Here is a 23,758-nt window from a genome sequence, read left to right on the forward strand (position 1 = left end):
AGTATATATTTTCTTTAATGTCATTTGTTGTTAGCAATATTAGCTTATTCCCAAGAGTTAGCAGATTTCACTCAGTTAATACTAGGCAGAAATCTAATCTGCATATGGAGTGCACTTCCTTGACTCTTGTGCAGAAAGGAGTGCAGTATTCTGCTGCATCCATTTTCAATAAGCTACCACAAAAACTCAAAAATCTTAGCAGTAGCCCAAACTTATTTTAAGTCTAAACTTAAGAGTTTCCTCATGGCTCACTCCTACTCTGTCGAGGAGCTCCTGGAAGAGCTAAAAAATTAAGCAAATTCCAGTGTTACATTCTTAAAGAAATAAATAAAGAAATAAAGCTCTTTATGTTCAGGATTGTTTGCTGTGAAAAGTTGTGTTACCACAAACAAGTGCACTTTATAAGGGCTCCTAAAAATATTGCTCAAAATTTTTGGAGGAAGTATTCATTGAAATTTTGGATGGTGTTTTTTGGCTAGTAGTCACTTTAAAAATTTCTTTTCACCAGCACATTCTGGGCAAATTGGAGTCACTATCAATTATAGTAGTATGAGCAAATTTTTATTCAAAATGAGCCTCTAATTTTCATCAGGCTGCCTCCCATTAGGAATGTGGGTTTACGAAGCAGTTGTGATATTGCTTTCAAGTGACAGTGCAGCAGTCATTTGTCTTTTTCTTGCAGGTTTTATCCAGTAAATTTAGATTTCAGCTAGTGCTAGCCATTATCATTGCTGAGAAATACAGGAAGTACATAGTCCTGCCATAGTATAAAAAGTTACAACTTATGCCATAGTCTATATGGCTTATACATTATATCACATATCAACATTTTATAATATCGATGCAAGTTCTGGTATGTCAGTTCCCTGTTTGGGCTTCTGTCATTTCTTTCAACACTACAGTATAATGGAGGTAGGCTTTGTGGAGAACACATTGATTGGTTGTGTAGTGCCCTCTATATGAACTATGTAATATATAACACTAAAAGGAAGCAGAAATTAATAAAAAGAAAGATCCTAATTGCTTTCCTTTGAGTGCTACATATTATGTAGTTCATATAGATGGCACCACAGCGAATCTGTGTTCTCCACAAAGCCTACCTCCACTATACTGCAGTCTTGAAATAAATGTGACAGAAGCCCGAACAACAGGGGAGTGATGTATCAAAACTCCAATCTATACTATAAAAAGGTGGGATGTAATCTAATATCTAAGCCATATAGGTTATGGCACGAGTTCACTTTTTATACTATCGCCTGATGATTTACTCCCATTATTTTTTAGCATTGACAATGGCTAGGCACTGGCTGAAATCTAGATTTGTCAAATGAAACCTGCAAGAAAAGTACGACTGATTGCTGTTCTCATTTGAAATCCTAATTTTTCTTGAAACCTTCAGCAACTACTCTATGTGAATCAAAAGACCACTAGAAGCAACCAGTTAATTCCAGTTGCCAAGTATACCCTCCACCCACAAGTCGCAGGAACTATCTTCAATTTCACTACAAAATAAACTGCTTCTAACAAACAAATATAACATCAGCAATTTTATTCAGTCTGTCCTTTCTGACCACCACCAGAATTTTCATTTTAATGTTGCAACCCTTGTCAGTTTCAATGTCATGAACAAGACCAACCACAGTTAAGCATGTGACCATGTGACAGGAATAAATGTCACTTAAGGCTTGGAAACAGGGAAAGGGGAGATAGACATATCTACTAATTTTCTCTATTACAGGTACAGTTTTATATAATGTACTATGCAATGAGTGTAAAGTTCAGATGAATCACTAAGTTAATGATAACATCCATATACGTACATGTGACTGCTCAAAGGAACAAGGTAATGGCCATATGTTGTGTTTTTGTGAATATGTTTCATTTGGAAGTTTCTTTGCATGTGCGTACATCTGTCCGATTAATTGAGGCTTATGATGTATTTCAATTCAGAGTGACAAAAGAAATTTGAAGTGATAAAAGCAGCAAGATTTCAGCTAAATTTAGTTAGTAACCACAAAACACTTTACAGTATGCTGCAGTTGGGTATGTTTTGTAAGCATTATCTTTGCAATGCAGATTAACTGTAGATCTGAGAAACTATTAAAGCAAATACTGTACGTACAGAACACTGGTATGAAGCCAGAACTTTATTATGTCCTGTACTGGTAGATGATAGAAATAGAATTCCACATGTAGGGGTGTTTGATAATGAGGGGGAAGAATAGCTTCACTGTTTTGCATAATATATTTACTTATGATTCTACAGGAATGCGTTAGATCACCATAACCATCTCTATGGACAAATGTTTTCTCCAAGGTTATTGATTTTGAATTTGTGTAAAAGATCAAGTTTACTCACTCGTGTGTCAAAAACAGACATCACCATGTCTTTGGCATTTTTCACATCTGAAGGTCGACCAGCAACACGAATATGTGGATCTGCAACAAGTAACTAATTTAATTACTTATTGTTAGTGCAATATTGCTTTAACAAATTTACATAAATGTTTTTCAGAATCCACAAGGACAACCTAGCTGCAATTTAATTACTAATGCTGTTAATTTCACAGGACCTTTATTTTCATTCAGAAGTAATTTTTTTTCATTTTTATCATTTATTTACATGACTGTGCAATGTAATGTTAGTTGAATCCATGTTACTTCTGTGTCAAAGATATATCTGGTATTAGGAAAGTGATGCAGTTTCATGCTGCATTGTGTAATTTACATATTTACATTTTAAGATTTTTTTCAGTGCATTTCTATGGCAAATTCGTGTAAGTTTGATGTTTTTGAGGTTATCAATGGAAGACATTGCTGAAGCTCTTTTCAAAAATTTTTGCCACTCAATGATTTTGATAAATTTGGTAGGGTATTACGTACTGCTTGTTTGATATTTGGGCTTTTTGCTATCAGTGTCAGCCTCATGCTGCTTGTATGAAAGTGTTCTCCATGTTATTGTAATTATGAACTGACTAACATTAAGGTATTGACATAATAAATCACCAGAATATTAAAACTAATAAGCAGGTTTTTCAAGTTCTTGGCTTTACTTTATATTACAAAACACATCAATAAGGATCATGGATGAAACCCCTCATTGGTTAGGCAGCTGCAACCTCAAAAGCCAATTCCAAGAGACAGAAAGGAGCATACCAAAGGAAGGTCAACAACTTATAATGCTCCGTTATTAAGATGTGGAGCTATTCTGATTATAGGAAACCTAAGAATACATTTTTATACTTCTGTTCTGTTTATAAGCAGTCCTAGCTAGCTGCACTCTCTCTTCAGGAGTTCATCCATAAAAGGGATCTATGACTTCTGAAGGAAATTTTATATCTCTGTATTTATCACAGATTTCTGAGCTAAACATATGCCATACGTATCTTCAGCATATGTGGTAGTGTGATGCTTATGTAGGACAATTAGTCCTCAGTGTGGTGTATAAACAGAAAAGGACCTAAAGTTAATCGTTAAGCTTACCATTTTTCTTTTTTAAAAAATTACTTTTCTATTATTACACACAGCTTCAACATATTTGCATATCTTTGAAGTACAATACTATTATAAGCACCAGTTTCACACTGACATCACTTCTTGCAAGTTTTGTGATTTGTACGCAACAAACTAATGTGGCATTTTTGCATAAACACATTCTCATCCTGAGCACTGGGTAAGGTCCACCCCTGTATTCTGAAAGGGCAGCTGCCTCAGTCCATACCAACCCGCATACCAAGTTTTTTCATAGTCATCTTTTTACTACACAGCATGACACCACAGTCTGTGCATTGTGGGTGCAGGGGAAGTTATTCATAACCAGATGTGTTATTGTATGCAACATCATTAAAATTTTGTTTGAAGAGGCAAACAAAGTAAGAATCTGCAACTGCTGAAAAAAGTTGCAGGAAGTAGCAGCTGTTCCCAACACACAAAGTGATTAAAGTAGGAGAGGAGAAACCTGAGTGCTATTACTTCCCTAGGCTTCACTACTTCGGAAAGACATTGAAGAAGCTAAGTTTATAATTTTATTTTTTGGTAATACTGCTGAACAGGTTCTCAGAAGATTTTATTTCCATTTGACACATGCTCTGTATTTTACACTGTCAGTATAGTAGTAAGTGATATCTACCATGCTAGCTTTTGTACATCTGTTTCGTGAGATACTTTTAACATTTTTGCATTTGATGAATTATTGTTTGTATTAACTACCTCTTACTATGATCATTTGCAGACTCACTATCTGCATCTTACAAGTTACGAGAGATGCATTTGTGCACAGGCATGAAATGTAACTGCATCTCCCCTACCATGTGGCAGCCATTTAAAATAGAGCTTCCATCACTACCATCACCCCCCCCCCCCCTGCCCCCCATGCTGTCTATGCATATATAGTCTAAGCTGGTTGGCATGTACTCATGAGTGAGTAGTGCACCCCTTGAGGGGATGAATCACATTTTCTGTGTGTTCTGCTGTTGCTTCTGAAGATGTGTGAGTAAGTATTATAGTGCTCATTGTGCTTTTAGGAAACATTTATTACTTTTATAAAAAATGTGGTTAAGCCAACTTGCTTATATTTAAGAGCTTTCATTATTTTCCTTTTCTGAAGTAGGATTAAGGGTGTTAACTCTAGTTTGATGAGTAGAGTTAAAAAGAACTAATCACGGTCTTCTGTTCCTTTAATAAGAAAAATTTTGGGACAAATAAGCTGTGGAGAGCAAATATGATCTTTTGTGGTATCATCTTATGCATTGGTTAAAGGATACTTAACTGCAACGAGGGAAGGAAAGTGTGCCTGACAGACTGTCCAAGGCTCCCTGCAGCTGGCCTTACAGCGGGAGAGCAACGTCTTTGTCAACTGATCAGAAGTTCCTTCTCTAGATTTCCAAAATGATAAAGTTCAGAGGAATATAGTAGAGCACCTAGTATTGAGATGGTCAGTAATAAAACTGTATAATTTTAAAACCAATGGGGTATGATAGCACTAGTTTATTGTGTGTAGATTGCTTAGTCACAGCATTTTTGGAAATCTTTCAGAGGTCAGGTGCAAGTACAGTGAATTACTAATAACTGCCACAAATACTGCTTTAAAAGCACTGCTCTAGTATGATGAAGTTTAGTTCATAACCCCCACACTGCATGAAGGTATAGCCTATGTGACGATTGACTTTTGGGCCATCAGTATAGTTTACTTTTGACCAGGAGAACTGGCAAAAACAGAGGAATGAACATGGAAATTTGAGGAGTTTATTATTTATTTTGGTCCACAGGTTAAGTCCAGACAGATCTTTGAGGTACAAATCATAGCAGGGGAACTTGAGGAGTGGCAGGAAATGACAGGTGGGTGAGATGGACAGAAGTTTATCTGACAAGAGGAAGATTGAGGTCAGAGTGAATAGACTGCAAATTAATTTTTACTGGGACTCCAGGCCCGAGTCACTTTAGTAGGTGAATATCCTTGCTGTTCAAGATTGCTGTGGAGATGTGCTGCCAAATTCTACAGTAACTGGTGTGTTATCTGTCGAGGAGGAATTCCAACCTACAAGTAGGCTGTTCACAGGTTCTTGAGCCACTAGTCAGAAGTCAGATCCCGCAGTGGTGCACTGGGGCAGTAACTAATGCTTTTGGGACTACCAATCCATTAGCCAATTTCCTGTAATCCAATCAAGTTTAATCAAGCACCCTATGAAGCCCAAGAGGGTAGAATGGTCTGCAACCAAGGAGGCATGACAACTATCAAAGTGTTGAGCTCCAACTGACACTTCTTATTAAGCTGGTAGGTAAGTGGCAGCGAAATCAACTAGGCATCGAGAGTTCACAAAAATTGAGGTAACAATCACACTGAACAGTTCATTGTGAAGGTCAAGTCATGTTTGTGAATAAGCAGTTCTAAACTGGCAAAATTGTTTAACATGTTTTGTCAGTGGAAATTGTGAAGAAACTGCTGACAGCCCAGAACTACACTTCCCACCTGTAGCTTGCATTCAGCGAAACTCCTGGTTTAAGATCTGTAGTAAATACAAAATAGTCTACATCTAGGTTCAGTGGGGTCACACTACAGTCTCTGAACCCATTAAAGTGTATAAAAAAGTCTCTCACAGCACAGACACATGTAGAACTCCATTGTTCTTTGCATGAAGGGTACTATAGGATCATCTAACACTTGACAACCAAAAAGAGGAAACTACAGATAAAAACTCAGAGGGTGAGAGGGAGTGTGTACTAAAATCACCCAGGAGATGGAAAGATGATATCTGATGGAACAGGTTAACTATCTTGATATGTACACTCCATATTTGGAGGGATACAATCATTATGGAGAGTAAAATCTATAGTTACCTGTATGCAGAAAGCCTCGGTAGCAAATCCTTTACTGAGTGGTACTTTATCACGAAACATTTTCACAAGTACAGATGCACAAGTAGGACCCAAATCCTTTTCAAAGTCCACTATTTTCAAAATAGATTGATTACCAGAATGAGTTTTCACTCTGCAGCGGAGTGTGCACTGATATGAAACTTCCTGGCAGACAAAACTGTGTGTCGGACCGAGACTCAAAATCAGGACCTTTGCCTTTGCCTTTTGCGGGCAAGTGCTCTGTGATTATATACAACAGGGCATATGTTTCACACAACTGAATTTACTGAAGGATAGTGCATATTGCTGGATAAAATACTAGTTGTCTGAATTTTGATAGGTGGTGGAAATATCCTTTACATTCCTAGTTGATGATAGCCATCAGTGTACTGAGCAGTTTGAAGGGGGTGAGAAGTTTACATGACCTATTAGGTATACCATCGACAAGTGTAACTGGAACACCAGTTACAGGAGCAGGTTTTCCAGTGCAGTTGGGAACTGAAGACCCACATTAGCCTTTGCTCCTTTCTCTTTTTTTCATCTTAATACTCCTTACAGAATTTCATCCCTGGATGGAGATACTAGGCTGTATACTAAAGGGAGGATGAGAAAACTTTTACAGCTAACAACTCCTGGCTCCCTCCAGTATTGTCTGATGTTGAGGTACAAGGCTGTCTTACTCTACTGAGGAAGTGCAGATGACTATATCCCTCTGCTGGGAGTGGCATGACAATTGAGTAATACTCAACCAACAAGGGAGTTGGTAACTGTGGTCACTGATACATGGTGGTGGTTGGATCCATGATGTGTCCTCATGCAGAAGTCATTTGCAGTCTCCACAGCTGGTATCATTTGCCCAGTGTGAAGACATTCTCAGATTACAACATTTAAAAAATTGGGGGTGGGGTGGCAATGGGGGCAGAAGGTAAAAATTGGCTTTACAATACAAAAGTTAGCCATCACTTACCTTTTTAGGCAATATTACCCTTTGAAAGCAAAAAAATGAAAGTACCAGTGTGTTTTCTTACCTTTCAATCCCTGCTGTGTAAGTCAGACAAAATTATTCCCAGCTCACTCTTCATCTGTCTGATGTGAGCTTGCAATGGAACCCACCCTGAGCCATGCTGAGGCTCTTCGTAGGAGCATTGGTGATGGGAACATCATATGTTATAGAAATGCAAAGCCTGTGATAGTGTTTTGGTAGTTTAGTTCACTTCCCTAAAGTTTCCCCATTATGTTCCACAGTGGTTTAATTCCCAAAAGGGATTTTTTTTTTTACTATACTGTTCTTCTCTGGTGTAGTCAGGTAAGTGGAAGTTGGAGTCATTCCTTTCTACATTAAAACTAGATCTGGGGAGACAGCTGGGGTTTTGTAGCCACCAGTATGGTTAAGTTTGACACTATCCATTGCAGATCATTTATCACAGAGCCACTCACTCCAGCCAGGGCTCTTCACATGGGCACCACCTCTGTGCAGCAGCCCATATGTGGCACTATAATCACTGACCACCTGTGGTTCTGAGTCAGAAGCCACATACTCCATGTGCACAGAGTTTTTTTTCATCTGTGACAACAAAAGTGTGTGTTCTGCAAGTAGCCAAAAAGCTGTAGGAGCGCCATGTTAGTGTAAGTGCTTTTCATGCTTTTTTCATCTGTAAGTACTCCATATGTAATACATAATTATGGAAATTGTTTTGTATCATGTTCATCTACACACAGACAAAGAAATGCCTTTTCCTAATTATTCTCCACATATTTCTTGGGCAGTGCAAATGCTTTCTGACATTCTTTATTTCTTTGCTTTTATGTGATCTGAATGACACTACCATATGTTCCATTACTGAAGGTTGTAAATTATTGATCCTCATTCCAGTCTGTCCAAGTGTTCTTCAAACTTGTGGAGCTTCACAAGCAGGAACATCCACTCCCTTTCTGAGTACCCTGTGTATTGTCACATCACAATGCTTTAGCAGTTGTCTCCTTGGTACAAGCAATTACCATATTCAACTCATGGCTGCTCTTCCTTCAGGAATAATAGTTTTTACCATCTTCACTGAAGATGGAATTTTTACTACAGTAAACAAAGACTAACTCTTTGATGAAATATTTTTGGTTATCAGTCAAGTCATGGCATTATATTGTCAGTATTTCAATTAGCTTCCTATTTGTCATTTGCAGGCAAGGTGCTATGCCTGGCCAACAGGTTCTGGGATTCTGTCAAAGTGGCAGTGGAGATTGAAGTCCATGATAACCTTGATATTTCTAACAACAGTTTCCATGTGAGATCTGCATGGGATGTGGTGCTAACAGAAATTTCAGGAATGCTCCCTTGTGAAAGCAATAGAGCAGTGGGTGAATTAGATAGGCAGCATCAGAACTAGATGCCCAGACTGACTCCATCCCAACAGGGCCCCCACCACTGGACATCTCTTCTGGAGCAATGCAATTGACCAACTCATTGAGGTCTTTGCAGATGAGTCTACTGTGAAGGAATGTATTTGACATAAACCTTACATTTTCTCAATATGGCAGGTAGGAAACTCATGGAAACTGCACCAGCATAACTTGGCAGATAACCTGAGACTTCAGTTAAATTTGCTTAGAAAGCCTACATTCTCATTTTAGAATAACTCACAAAAGTAGTTTATATGAGGTGCAATCAAAACAACTGTTTTCTGATATTTACATGTTGGCAGCTCAAACGAACTAGTTCAAATGCACTATTTGTTGATTGTTTACAAAACCAGTAAAGTCCTGGTTTTGTTTCAGCAGTCTTGACTGCTGAAAGTGAACTACAGCTTAAGAAGTCTTGACTTCTGCCAGTTACGTAATGAGTGTTGTAAATTTGGGTTTACAACTAGGAGTTACAACCAGTTCATGTGCCTACAGTAATAAATGAATGAAAGTTATATAGTGACTTCAAGACATTAAAAGTAGCCTTAGGAGTGTGCATCATGAACAGAGGGGCACAACCATTATCCAAACTGATGAAACTGCGCAGTAAGTGGACCAAAAACTGCAACCCAATTCACAGTTTGTGCTCTGGATGAGTAGTCCTATTCTGCTTATTTAACAGCACTCCTTACAAAGATGTAACAGACAGCTCTGGTATCAAAAACTGTGTGCAAGATTTGTACTGGCTGCTGTAAGGTGACTTCTTTTCCCACAATATTGAAAAACCTACACAAATGCAAAATCAGAAGCAAATTCAGTGGTACCATTATCTGTCAAAAAACCAAGATCATCTCTGACTTAACACTTCTTACACTTTGAACAGTGGCTTGTGGGACATTGGCTTGAAGGTGATTAACTTAAGACCACTTAACTGGTTCAAATGAATTCTCAGGCATAGTAATTTCGTCCAAGGCAATTTAAGACTCTAGTACACCATTATAAAAACTACTTGAAAGTGCTCAGTGACTGCATGGAAAAGTGAGGTAAGTTTGTAGGAAACAAACAGCTACAAGCTTTTTCTGAAGGATATTTATGATATAACAGCCCTTACTTTTTGAATATGCCTCTTATCTTTACAGCTCCTCAGTCACTGTTCTCTGCATGTGCTATTGGTAGAATAATGTAAAATATGTGAATGAAAATCAACATGGTACTGGCCAGAGGAACACTAATGTCTTACACTGACAATAGGTGGAAGTTTTCCTTCAGATAGGTACCAGTAACCCACATCTCTTCATTTTTTATGCCAATGCCGTAGTGCCTAATATATTTATCCATCTCTGAAGTTTGTGTGTACCATCTATGACAAGATTAAGAGCATTGTCTACAGCTGGAGTTTGCAGTCTCCATCACACCATTGTTTACTCGCATCTAATGACTGCTATCTTTACTCCCCAAGTTAAGGACACAATTCTTTAAATTTGTCTTCTTCAGTCCAGAGACTGGTTTGATGCAGCTCTCCATGCTACTCTATCCTGTGCAAGCCTCTTCACTTCTGAATAATTACTGCAACCTACATCATCCCGATTCTGCTTTGTTTATTCACCTGTCTCCCTCCATGATTTTTACCCTCCACACCTCCCTCCAATACTAAATTGGTAATCCCTTAATGTATCAAAATGTGTCCCAGCAACTGATCTGTTCTTTTAGTCAAGTTGTGCCATGGGCACCACATTTTGAAAACTTCTATTCTCTTCTTCTCACATCCATCACATCCATACAGGGCTACACCCCATACAAATACTTCCAGTAAAGACTTCTTGACACTTAAATCTATAGTCAATGATAAATTTCTTTTCTTCAGAAATGCTTTCGTTGCCATAGCTGATCTACATTTTATATCCTCTCTACTTTGACCATCATTTATTTTGTTCCTCAAATAGCTCAACTCATTAATTACTTTAAATACCTCATTTCCTAATATAATCCCCTAAGCATCACCTCATTTAATTTGACTACATCCTATTATCCTCATTTTGCTTTTGTTTATGTTCACCTCCTTTTAAGACACTGCCCATTCCATTCAACTGCTCTTCCAGGTCCTTTGCTGTCTGACAGAATTACAATGTCATCTGTATACATGAAAGCTTTAATTTCTTCTCCATGGATTTTAATTCCCACTCCAAATTTTTCTTTTGTTCCTTTACTGTGTGCTCAATATACAGATTGAATAACATTGAAGATAGGCTACAACCCTGTCGCACTCCCTTCCCAACTACTGCTTCCCTTTCAGGCCACTCTACTCTCATAACTGCCATTTGGTTTCTGTACAACTTGTAAATAGCCTTTCACTTCCTGTATTACACACATGCCACACTCAGAATTTGAAAGAGTTTTCCAGTCAACATTGTCAAAGCTTTTTCTACATCTGCAAATACTAGGAACATAGGTTTTCCTTTCCTTGGCCTAACTTATAAGATTTACATTTATTCTTTCTTTAACCTTACTGTGTAGCCCATTTTCCCAGAAATGTTGTGATAGGAAAAAGTAAATGTAGCAGTTCAGCATGCCTGTTGTAGAATGCCAAGACAAAGATATTTCAACAAAATCAGACACCTCTTATAGCACCACATAGTTGTTTCCAAGTTTCCCTATTTTGACAGCCAATCTGTCTGAAAGCCATATGGAGTAACTTCCACCTACTAACATCCAACTTTAAAATTTATATTTATTCTTCTGATACATTTGTAGGACTACTGACAGAAGCTTTTGTTTAACAGCTAGACATGTTTCACCACAGTTTTATTTACAGAGTTCTCTTTTATCATTTTATTTTCTGTATTGTGTGTGCACCTTGAGACTGCCAACAGAAAGCAGTCTTAAGTATAAATTGATACAGGATGTCATCACTGTAGTTGACCTGTCCTGAGCAGTACATTATTTTTTGTCCTGCTGTATGTTTGTGTTTTTTGTTTAGATTGTCTTCTTGCCCTCTGGCAAATTCTGGAATTTGTTATGTTGCTGTGCCTGTACATTTGCATTTAACATAATGAATTAATGAGCAAGATTCATGTACAGGTATCTTCCTGTATCATCCTTGTTAGTTACATACCAATGAAAATAACTGATTCTTGAAAATATAGTGTAATATAATTGAATAGATAAAAAATCCTCTCACCATGCAGCAGACAGGAGAAAAACCGAAGTTAAAGAAACAAGTTTTCTGAGCCAGTAGTCCCTTCTGGCAGAAGAGGAAGGAATAAAGCTGCAGGGAAAGGACTATCTGGGGAGAGTGAAAGGGAAGTCACTCTTAACCCCAGACCAGAAGACCCTTATAAGTTCTGGGTGATTTTTCTGTAACTCACTATTTTGTAAATTCACCAGTCAGTTTTGTTCACCCCCCCTCTTCTGCCATGAGGAGCCACTGCCTACTAAACCTTGTACATTTAACTTTGCGTGTTTTTCCTGTCACACTAGGTGTGCAGATTTTTCATCCACCTAATTACATTTTCAATCATTGTTAATTAGTTAAATGAATATATACGCTCTACAAACCACTTATGTGCACGACAGGGTTATCACATTTTCTTTCCATCCCAGCTGTGTAAATAGTGTGGGAGGAAAGAATACTTGCATGTCTCTGCAAATGTAGTAATTAATTTTGTCTTAATCTCTATGGGAGCAATGTATACCAGGGATGAAAATAATCTCCAGATTCTTCACTTAATACTGGTTCTAGAAATTCTTTTAATTAGACTTTTGCAGGATAATTTCTGTCAATCTTTAAGAGTTTGCCATTTCAGATTTTTGGGCATTTCTACAACAGCCTCCCATGGACCAAACAAAACACTTACCATTTCTATTTTATCTACAACCGAGGATACATAATCACGTCATCATAAATAAGAAAGTTCTGTTTATTACGGTTCTAGGGCACAAAACAGCTATGGCTATAAATGACCATTTTGTGGGCTTAGTCAAGAGTGAAAACAGGAATTTAAATCAGCAGAAATGGGAGTGAAACTCAAGGAGAAGGGAAACTAAAAATGAAAGGTAACCTTAGAAAAGTGCTATTGAATGGGGGGGGGGGGGGGGGGGAGGGGTGTTTTTCCTGAAAAGAGCTTCAAATGACCGATGTCATCTCCCTAACACTTAACTCAAGGATGCAATTTGCTGAGTGTGTGTCATCTGCTAAAAGGGAAGATATATTAGATGACAGCTGCAAACAGGTGCATAGTGGATTAAAATAGGGGCACAGAAGTAAAAGCTGTCTCACCATCCACATTTGAGAGCATTGGGGACAAAGCAGAGGAGGACTGCTACTTAAAAAAATGTTGATAGCTAAAAAGTCAGTGCCCAATGTGGAGTATAGTTAAACTTACCTCCTCCTGACAATGAGGCAGTGAGGAAGGGGCCCAAGCACAGGGAAAAGATTTTATGTTCCGTAATTTATTATGCGAGAGTGCAGACTAGTTTGTGTGCCATAAAAGAGCAACATGACAAACACTCTGCAGATCGGCAAAGGGAACCACGCTAACAGCGGATCGAGGAAGAGAGAGCAGCCTTTGCCACTATATCTGCTTCCTCATTTCCATGTATACAAACATGCCCTGGGATCCAGAGGACTGCCACAGAGATGCCCCCAAAGTGGAGCATGTGGAGGCAGTCCTGAGTCCAGTGGACTAGAGGGTGGATGGGATAAAGATCTTTGAGGTTGAGAAGAGAGCTGAGCGAATCCAAGCATGTAATATACTGTACCCACTGATGGCGACAGATATATTGTACAGCCTGGAGAACAGAATAAAGCTCCACAGTAAAAACCGAACACTGGTTGGGAAGCTAAAATCTAATAGGGGTGTCATCAGTAGTATAGAAACTCTAAACAACAAAGGGGGTCTTGGAGCCGTCAGTGTAAATAAATGTGGCATCCTCCATTTGTGCGCATAGAGCAGCAAATGCCCGATGATAAACTGTGGGGGAAGTGGGGGTTGTACTATCGTTGGAAAGCTGATGAAGGTCACAAAGAAGGCAGGTCCGGGGTGAAGCCAAGGTGGCATCTTACCTCCATTTGTCAAGAAAGTTTTTGGAAAATGAAAGGAAAGTGAATGTAGCAGTCGAAAGAAGTGGACTCTGTTGGTAGAGAGGAAGGGCTGGCTGCATACGCTAAGTCTGAGGTGGTGTAAAAGAAAGGCATGGGTCAGATTATCAGGCATGGAAGACAGGTGACTAGCATAACAACTCAGGAGGATAGCTCACTGATTGGACATTGGAGGTTCAGCAGTCTCAGCTTAAAGGCTCTCCACAGGGCTAGTGTAAAAAGCTCCAGACACTAAACACAATCCACGGCAGTGAACAGCATGGAGAAGCCGAAGAAAAAATGGCTCTGAGCACTATGTGACTTAACTTCTTAGGTCATCAATCGCCTAGAACTTAGAACTAATTAAACCTAACTAACCTAACTACCTAAGGACATCACACACATCCATGCCAGAGGCAGGATTCTAACCTGAGACCGTCATGGTCGCTCAGCTCCAGACTAGCGCCTAGAACCGCATGGCCACTCCGGCTGGCGAGAGAGACTGCGAAGAATAGACAGCCATGCAGAGGAATAAACTGGGTTTCTATAGTCCAATTCTGAGCACACTAAGGTGTGATATAGGTGGAGGAGGACCACTCTGTCCGCTTCCCAGGAGGTACCACACAAAACATTGAGGGCGTTGAAGGATCAGACATTAGGCGAAAGATATGGAACGTGGTAAGACCAACACAGTTTTCTGTCAAACTTAAGTCCCAAGAATTTGGTGACATCCGTGAATGGAAGGTCAACAGGGCCTAGATGTAAGGAAGGCGGATAGAACTCCGTATGATGGCAAAAATTTACACTGACTGTCCTACAGGGAGAAAATTGGAACCTGGTTTCTATCCTCCGTGAGTGGAGGCAATCGAGACATCCTTTAAGACGTTGTTCAAGAAGGCTGGTCCATTGAGAGCTATAGCAGACCGCAAAATCATCGACAAAGAGGGAGCCTGAGACGTCGGGAAGGAGACGGTCTGTAAATGGATTTATGGTGATGGCAAACAGTACAACACTTAGGATGGAGCCCCAGGGAACCCCGTTTTCTTGGGAGAAAGTACAGGATAGAGAAGTGTTCACCCACACCTTAAATGTGCGCTCTTTCATAAATTCAGGGATGAAAACGGGTAGTCCATTTCGGAAGCCCAAGAGAACAGTGTGTAGAGGCTGCTTGTCCTCCAATAAGTATCGTATGCCCTATCCAGATAAAAAAATATAGCTAGCGTTTGGCGTTTCCTGAGAAAATTGTTCATGATATAAGTGGAGAGAGCGACAAGATGGTCAACTGCCGAACAATGCTTTCCGAAACGGCATTGGGCAGTTGTTAAAAGGTTTCAGGACTCCAGCCACCAGCCTATACGGCAATTTACCATATGCTCCAAAACCTTACAAACACTACTCATGAAGGAGATTGGGCGATAGCTGGAGGGGAGATGTTTGTCCTTTCCAGGTTTCAGAACAGGAATGACGATAGCTTCCCACCATCTTCCCTGGAAAGATACTGTCGACCCAAAGTCTATTATAAAGGCGAAGCAGATAGCACAGACTAGGGTATGATAGATGCAGAAACGTTTGGACGTGGACACCATGCAGTCCCGAAGCAGAAGAGCGAGAGGAGGAGTGTGCTTGTCGGTTCCCACCTAGAAAAAAGGCATTATAGCTTTCGCGATTTTGAGAGGAGAAAGCAAGAGGTCGCTCTTCTGCTACCTGTTTCTTCAGAAGAAAGGCTGGTGGGTAATTAGAAGAGCTCAAAATCTCAAAGTGTTGACCCAATGAGTTAGAGATTGCGACTCGGTCCACTAAGGTATCCTGCGTGATGGTGAGCCCAAAAGGTTGATGAGAAACTGAACATGCCAGATATCTGTCCGATTCGGCTCCAAACAATGGATGAGGGACTGAAGATATTAAAGGAGTTGGTGAAAAAATCCCAGCTTGCCTTATTTTTATTGCATTTGATGCAATGGTTGGTTGGTTGGTTGGTTTTGGGGAAAGAGACCAAATAGCGAGGTCATCGGTCTCATTGGATTAGGGAAGGACAGGGAAGGAAGTCGGCCATGCCCTTTCAGAGGAACCATCCCGGCATTTGCCTGGAGCAATTTTAGGGAAATCACGGAAAACCTAAATCAGAATGGCCGGACGCAGGATTGAACCGTCGTCCTCCCGAATGCGAGTCCATTGTGCTAACCACTGCGCCACCTCGGTCGGTGATGCAATGGCATCGCACACTTAACTACTAATAGCGGATACAGTTGGCCAATGTAGGATTATGGTGGAAAACGTAAAGAGCATGTCTCTGCTCACGTATTGCATCACAGCACACCTCATGCCACCAAGGAACTGGGGGGCACCAGACAAAAGGGGAGGTATGAGGTACTCAGCATTCCGTTGGTGCTAGGAAATTGACTGTCATCAAACGTTGCTAGAGAGGAGAAGTGTCCAGTCAGCTAGGGCAAACTTCCAGCATCTTGGGTGCATAGGTAGCAGTTGTGACTATAATTTAAGGACACATAGAAAATTGTCACTCGCATGTGTATCAGCAACAGTGAACCATTCAAAGTGCCGAGCTAGCCGAACAGTACCTACCGAAAGGTCCAAATGAGAGTAGGTTGACATGGAGGCAGACAAAAATGTAGGTTCCCAGTGCTGACATGAACCAGATACACTTGGTGGAAGAGGCCAAACAATAGGGATGCACACTGACAAGGACATATCCCCAAAGTGGGTGGTGTGCATTGAAGTCCCCAACCAGCAAATAGGTGGTGGGAGCTGACCAAGGGAATGAAGGAGATCAGCTCTTGCCATTGGTGTGGATGATGGAATGTATATGGTACAAAAAGTGAAGGCGAATCCAGAAAAGGGAAGGATGTACAGTGAACTGTGTAAGTGGATTCGGTGATAATGGATAGTATCATGGAGAAGAATCTGAACTTCCCATGTGACAGAATGGCAGCAACAGAGGGGTGATCAAACAGGAATGATTAGAAATGAGGGGAAAAAGCGATCATGGAGGCATAGCTTTGTTTCCTGAAGGAATAAGATGACCGGGGAATAGGATCTTAAGAGGATCAACACTTCATTCCAATTTGAGCAAATTCCATGGTTATTCCAATGGATAATTGGCATAGGGCGGACGAAAAATGAGGAATCTCACCACTGTTACCGTCAACTTATCAACTGCTGAGAGCCTGTGGCTGACAGCGTGGAATGGCATCCAGCCAGCCAGAAGACCCCAATCCATAGGTTGGGGGGGGGGGGGGGGAGGGGGGGGGCAGCTCCTGCCGCCAGTGATTGGCTGGTTGATTGGCCGCCAGCAGTGCTTCTTGGCGAAATGGAGGATGGCTGAGGACGGCTACCTACAATTACTCTCAGCAATTACGGCAACTAAAATGTCCGCGATTTTTATAGTTTGGCGCTCAAACGTATTATAGCTAAGACTATGGTCCATTACTATACTTCAATAAAATCTTTCAAACTTTGCCCGCTTTTACTTTCACAAAGCTAAGTGTTCTTATATTCAGTTTAACGTAACTTCGTATAACCCACAGATCCTCTTATCTGTTATTTGGCATGTAATAGAATTTAATAGTTGGCGCTACTTTTTCTCGCGCATACAATTCCTCAGATATTCGTAGTCCATGACCTTACGCCAAACGTCTGTACCGTATAAATTAACTATAGTCAATTTTCTTGGAGTTTAAAGTTCTCTGATCCCTTCCGTAGCATATCTCACAGAAATGCCAGCTATATCGCATGCCGCAGCTACGTAGACTTATTCAGAGTGCAGAAAAAACAAGAACTAACAATACCAGCGCATGGTTTATTTAGTAACATTTAGAAACAAAAGTAGCTGCGTTGAACCCCGTTAGATTTCCCTGAAGCGCTACTTTGCTTGCGGGCGTTATTCTTATTGGAAATTGTATAGTAACACGAATTCTTTACAGACGAATGGAAAAATTGGTAGAAGCCGACCTCGGGGAAGATCAGTTCGGATTCCGTAGAAATGTTGGAACACGCGAGGGAATACTGACCCTATGACTTATCTTAGAAAATAGATTAAGGAACGGCAAACCTACGTTTCTAGAATTTGTAGATTTAGAGAAAGCTTTTGACAATGTTGATTGGAATATTCTCTTTCAAATTCTAAAGGTGGCAGGGGTAAAATACAGGGAGCGAAAGGCTATTTACAATTTGTACAGAAACCAGATGGCAGTTATAAGAGTCGAGGGGCATGAAAGGGAAGCAGTGGTTGGGAAGGGAGTGAGACAGGGTTGTAGCCTCTCCCCGATGTTATTCAATCTGTATATTGAGCAAGCAATGAAGGAAACAAAAGAAAAGTCCGGAGTAGGTATTAAAGTCCATGGAGAAGAAATGAAAACTGAGGTTAGCCGATGACAGCGAAGGACCTGGAAGAGCAGCTGATCGGAATGGACAGTGTCTTGAAAGGAGGATACAAGATGAACAAAAGCAAAACGAGGATAATGGAATTTAGTCTAATTAAATCGGGTGATACGGAGGGTATTAGATTAGGAAATGAGACAGAGTAGTAAAAGAATTTTGCTATTTGGGGAGCAAAATAACTGATGGTCGAAGTAGAGAGGATATAAAATGTAGACTGGCAATGGCAAGGAAAGCATTTCTGAAGAAGAGCAATTTGTTAACATCGAGTATTGATTTAGCCACTTTTCTGAAAGTATTTGTTTGAGTGTAGCAATGTATGGAAGTGAAACGTGGACGATAAATAGTTTAGAAAAAAGGAGACTAGAAGCTTTCGAAATGTGGTGCTACAGAAGAATGCTGAAGATTAGATGGGTAGATCACATAACTAATGAGGTGGTACTGAATAGAATTCGGGAGAAGAGAAATCTGTGGCACAACGTTACTAGAAGAAGGGATCGATTGGTAGGACATGTTGTGAGGCATCAGGGCATCACAAGTTTAGCATTGGAGGGCAGCGCAGAGGGTAAAAACCGTAGAGGGAGACCAAGAGATGAATACACTAAACAGATTCAGAAGGATGTAGGTTGCAGTAGGTTCTGGGAGATGAAGCTTGTACAGGATAGAGTAGCACGGAGAGCTGCATCAAACCAGTCTCTGGACTGAAGACCACAACAACAACAACGATAATTTAAACTTTTCAATGCTATTCATTATTTCCGATATTATCCATCACCTGTCCCCTATATCAACAGATTCTGCTTCGCATGGATTCGAGAAGTCCTTGACAGGATTTCAGAAGTATATAGCATCAGATGTCTACGCACAGGTCAAGAAATTCCCCAAATTATGGGATGGCAGTTTATGAGCCCGCAGCGGGGACCGTGTGTTCCAATCGGTACAGCCCAGGCTAATTTGCTGGACAGGACAATGGGAGTTCGCTATAATACCGCTCAAACCACTGTAGCACGCTTCTGACCTTGCAACACGGGCAGTTATCCTACTGGAAGATGTCATCGCCACAGGGGGAGAGTTCAAGCACTGAGCGATGCAGGTAGTCCACAATAATGTTTTTGTAGTTCACTGCTGTCATGATGCTTTCGATTATCGCCACAGATCCCATGGAAGCCCAACTCAATGTACCCCACAGCGTAATTCAACCTTGCCAGGCTGTATCTGCGGCGCAATGCATGTGTCGTGCAACCATTCGCCTGGCTGACGGCATGTAAGGACGCAACCATATCCACTTAATGTAACAGAAGCAATTCATTCGACAAGCAAAAAGTTTCTATTGATCCACGGTGAAAACTGTGTTCCCACTGAAATCATAACCGATGATGTTGGGTGAATACAGGAACAGATAGGGATCGTGTGATGTGGAGCTGCGTGTTCAGAAACGGCTTTTGAACGGTGTGCTCCGAAACACTTGTGCCTGCATCAGGACTGCACTCTTGTCAGATCTGCTACAGATCGCTGTCTCTCCCAGATTACACAGTGGGGGGATCTACTGACCTACGTTTTGTGGTGAGACATGGTCATCCAATACCATACGGCCTACTTGTGGATTCACCCTCCTTCAACTGCTTTCCATAGGTGCTCACGACTGCAGTGCAACGGGCGACATAGGTGCTCACGACTGCAGTGCAACGAGAGACCAGCATCCCCGTTTCAGAGATCCCCGTTTCCAGTTGTAGTGCCACATCAATGTGCCCTTTCTCAAAACACATCAGTGGATTTCCGCCTTTGCGGACCGTATCTTCGCTATAACGACTGCCCATTCGTCTCTCTTCCGCTTACATTCTTTCCTTACTTCGTCATGAATCTGCACCACCACCACCAGGACGCATTCAGTCTCACGCTGGCCAGTGGTCTAAATGTTCTGGCTCATGAGTTTATGGGAAAGTTTGAAATCAGGGTATGTCTTCGTCTATAGAAAGCTACGGCGAAATATGGTGGAGGCAGTTCTGTCCTTTTCAGTGGTTTATGAGGAGTGCGTCCTACCTGCTGGCCAAACATTTTTGAATCAGTCTGCTGTAGGGTACATTTGCGCCAGTTTGCATACAGAAAGTGACTGGTTCCGAAGGGCAGCGATGCATCTGAGAACTTAATTACAGCGTCATTCAACTTTTAAAAAATATGGATCTTTTATTGTACAGCACTAGAAACCCAGCACTGTTCATGATGCGCGCAGAGTGAAAAATGGCTATGCAGAGCACGGTATATGTATTTCAAGCATGAAGATTTGTACCGTTGTCCCTACCGACCACTAGAGGGCATTCCAGCTTTCGTGATGAGCAGTAGGGGGTTTTAAGAACTTTTCTGTAAGTTTTCACAAAATCTTGACAAAGCCTATGGTAATTATTATTAGCTTTAAATTTGCCGCACGTCCACATTATAAATTTTATGATTTAAAAGTTACTTCCTACTTTATGAATCACCAATACTGTGGAACCAGTGGGCGGTTAGAAAATTCTACTATTAATAGAGATACAAAAGTGAGCGGTAGGAAAAAAAAGGTATAGGTAGGACGTGCGGCTACAGGAAGACGTCCGAACAGACGAGCACGCTCTTTTCTTTAAATGAAGGACTTCCCTGCCGCAGCATGAATGGAGAGCTATTGTTAACAGTAACGAATCTAATATTCTGATGCAGATGACGGAAAATTGTCGCCAAATTTTCCTACGTTTCGCACGTTACATCCGACTGACCTGATTCGAGTTAATTTAAGATGAATGAAGCTTTAGACAGCCACTTATTTATGGCTTGCACGTTATTTTCAGTGCGATACGACTCTTACCCAGAGACATGTGAGCGTAGATTAGCTAAGATCACACACCACATACTCTGATTTCGGAACAGATTGTAAGTGGTAGAAGCCGAGCAGTGGTCCGCAATGAGGAAGTCAGGGTTCTCTTCCTCTCCGCTGCTAATGATACGCAGTGGACTATTATTACAGCTCATAGAAGACGATTTAGGTAAGAAACCTGCAAACTTTTAACATGCGTTTTAGATAAGTAAAAACAGAACTACCCACATGCACCATCATCTCTGTACGCACGTCAGCTGCAAAGTTGTCTATTGACATCAATGTGTAAGAAAGAACACGAATTTTGCGGAGGATTGAGTTTTTGAAGTAACAGCCTCGAACGCTGTGGCCATAACTACAGGCTGAACAGACAAGATCCTAACATCTCACCAGTGTTAATTCCAATCTGCACAAAAAATTCCAATCTGGACAAAATATGGCGCGATGTTTGGCAGCTAGCTATCAATTTGAAAGTACGTAAATTTTCTAGTACAGTTTAACGCTTCCTTACGATTACAAAACATTTACATGTCAAGTGTTGAAATAATGTTTAAGTGAAATATCCATATTAGGTTGAAAAAGGAATCTTAGATAATTTATATTGTGAAGGACAGAGCGAATAACTGCACACTTGTTTCGCTGGATCAGTGCTGTAGAATCTAAACACAGTCCCGCACCGAATCTTTCTTCGAAAATTCCACCAGCATGATTTCAGGGCGGAGTTTCCCTTCTGTCCATAAGGCGTTGCTCTTTGAAACTAAGGTAATACTACACAAATAACAGAGTGCTTAAGCAATTCCATTTTCTCGCATCCTCCCTCATGAATGGAACAGGAAGTAACCTCTACATACACTACTGATCAAAGTGTCCAGACAAACAATGGGTATGTCCAATATTTGCCTTTGTTTGCTTGAACTCTTCTGGAGATATTTTCGAAGAGATGTCTAAAGGTGTGTCGAGGAATGGCAGCCCATTCTTTCCAAGAGCCGAAACTAGGGAAGGTAGTGACAATGGTCACTGGGGTATGGAGCGAAATCTACTTTCTACCTTATCCCGAAGGTATTCCGTTGGGTCCACGTCTGAACTCTTGGCGGGTCCATCCATTTCAAAAATTGTTTTCTACAAACCACCACCTCACAGATGCTGCTTCCAACGCCTCACAGATGTTGCTGTGACTGGATGCGTTGTCATGTTAATACAGACATGTCTCTGAACTGTGACACTACTGTATAGAGTAAGCAAAGCTGTAAAATGTGTTGTCCTCCTGCATTTGGCGTTTTCTGAAGGGCAATAAAGACACGACAACCTAACAAACACCACCCGATCGCCTAACATCACTTTCTCGATACTTCACTGTTGATTACAAACGACGGCAGGTAACGTTCCCCAGGAATTCATCATGTCTGAACCCTTCCATCGGATTCCCCAATGGCACAATGTGATTCATCACTCCAAATCACTCGTTTCCAGTCATCCATTGTCCAGTGGTGTCACTCTTTACACAATCTCAAGCGTCACTTAGCAGTGACTACAGAAATGTGTGGGTTATGAGGAGCTTCTCGACCACTGTATCCGTATCCATTCGTTTTAGCTGCTTACGAACTGTAATGACGCTGGACTGACTGCCGGTAGCATTGTGGAACTCGTAAGTGATCCATTCCGTTAATTTCATGCAATTTTTTTTTCAGTCACCCATCACAGTGCTCGACGATCCTGTCTCAGCACATGATATCTGCCTGGTCTTTGTTGAGATGTGGTTATTCCTTTGCGTTTCTAGTTCGCAATCACATCATTCGACTTTGGCACCTTTAGACAGGTTGAAAATTGTTACTCGGGCAACGTCCAATGACTGGTTCATGTTCGAAGTCAGAGTTCTGCGGACCAGCCCTTTCTGCTATTAGCCTCTATACTAACACCACCGTACTGCCGCCTCATTTTATACTGGCGAGTCTGCTTGCGGTGCAACCTAGCGGGCAATTCCGCTTTTCGTAGGGTGTCCTGATACTTTTGATCAGATGACGTGGCAGGGGATGCTTCTTATTATATCGTACACTGTCTCTTATAAACCACATCTAATTATAGGTCCGTGATGCTTCATTCGGTGCAGGATAGCGCAGTGATCAGCTGTAGCCCATCGCGCAAACCACTGCAGCATTTGCTGGAAATTTACGTGTATGGCTTGTGGAAGATTCTACACCTCTAAGCACAGTTTTAGTTGTCTCAGTTCAAGAGCTAAGTGGCCGATTGCCCACCGTTACCCAGTTATTTCTTGTATTTGATAAATATAACTATACTGTAAAACCTTTATGCATTTACACGTTTTCAGAAGCCGAACTGGGTGGAGCAGTGGCTAGCACACTGCACTCCCATCACGGAGAGATGAACTTCGATTTCATTTCCTGTCAAATCGCTTAGGACCAAAGAGATTAATCCACTTAGATACATACTGCCTGTTTCCTTCCTCACTCTTCCCTACTCCGGGCTTCAGTTTCAGCGACATCGTCGTCGACCGAACGTTACATCAACACAAGGCATAAAAGGGCATTTAATTGACGGAGCTGTCATTTGTAGTCAGTTGATTCACCTGGAAAGGCTTCCGATGTGGTTATGGCCGCGCGAGAGGAGTTAACAGACTTTGAACGCTGAATGATAGTTGGCTAGACGAATGGTACATTCTATTGCGGAAGTCATTAGGG

General features: G+C 41.0%; 1 protein-coding gene across 1 annotated transcript in view; it reads right to left on the reverse strand.

Annotated features, from left to right (window-relative positions):
• Window positions 1–23,758, reverse strand: part of LOC124594548 (protein bicaudal C) — a gene marked incomplete at its 5' end in the record, with an annotated part of 146,258 nt that overhangs the window by 108,602 nt on the left and 13,898 nt on the right. Inside the window, one exon of the mRNA XM_047132920.1 lies at window positions 2,360–2,439. Within this exon, the coding sequence (XP_046988876.1) occupies window positions 2,360–2,439 (80 nt within the window). The remainder of the gene's footprint in view (window positions 1–2,359; window positions 2,440–23,758) is intronic.

Source organism: Schistocerca americana, chromosome 2, assembly GCF_021461395.2.
Source record: "Schistocerca americana isolate TAMUIC-IGC-003095 chromosome 2, iqSchAmer2.1, whole genome shotgun sequence".
NCBI lineage: Eukaryota > Metazoa > Arthropoda > Insecta > Orthoptera > Acrididae > Schistocerca > Schistocerca americana.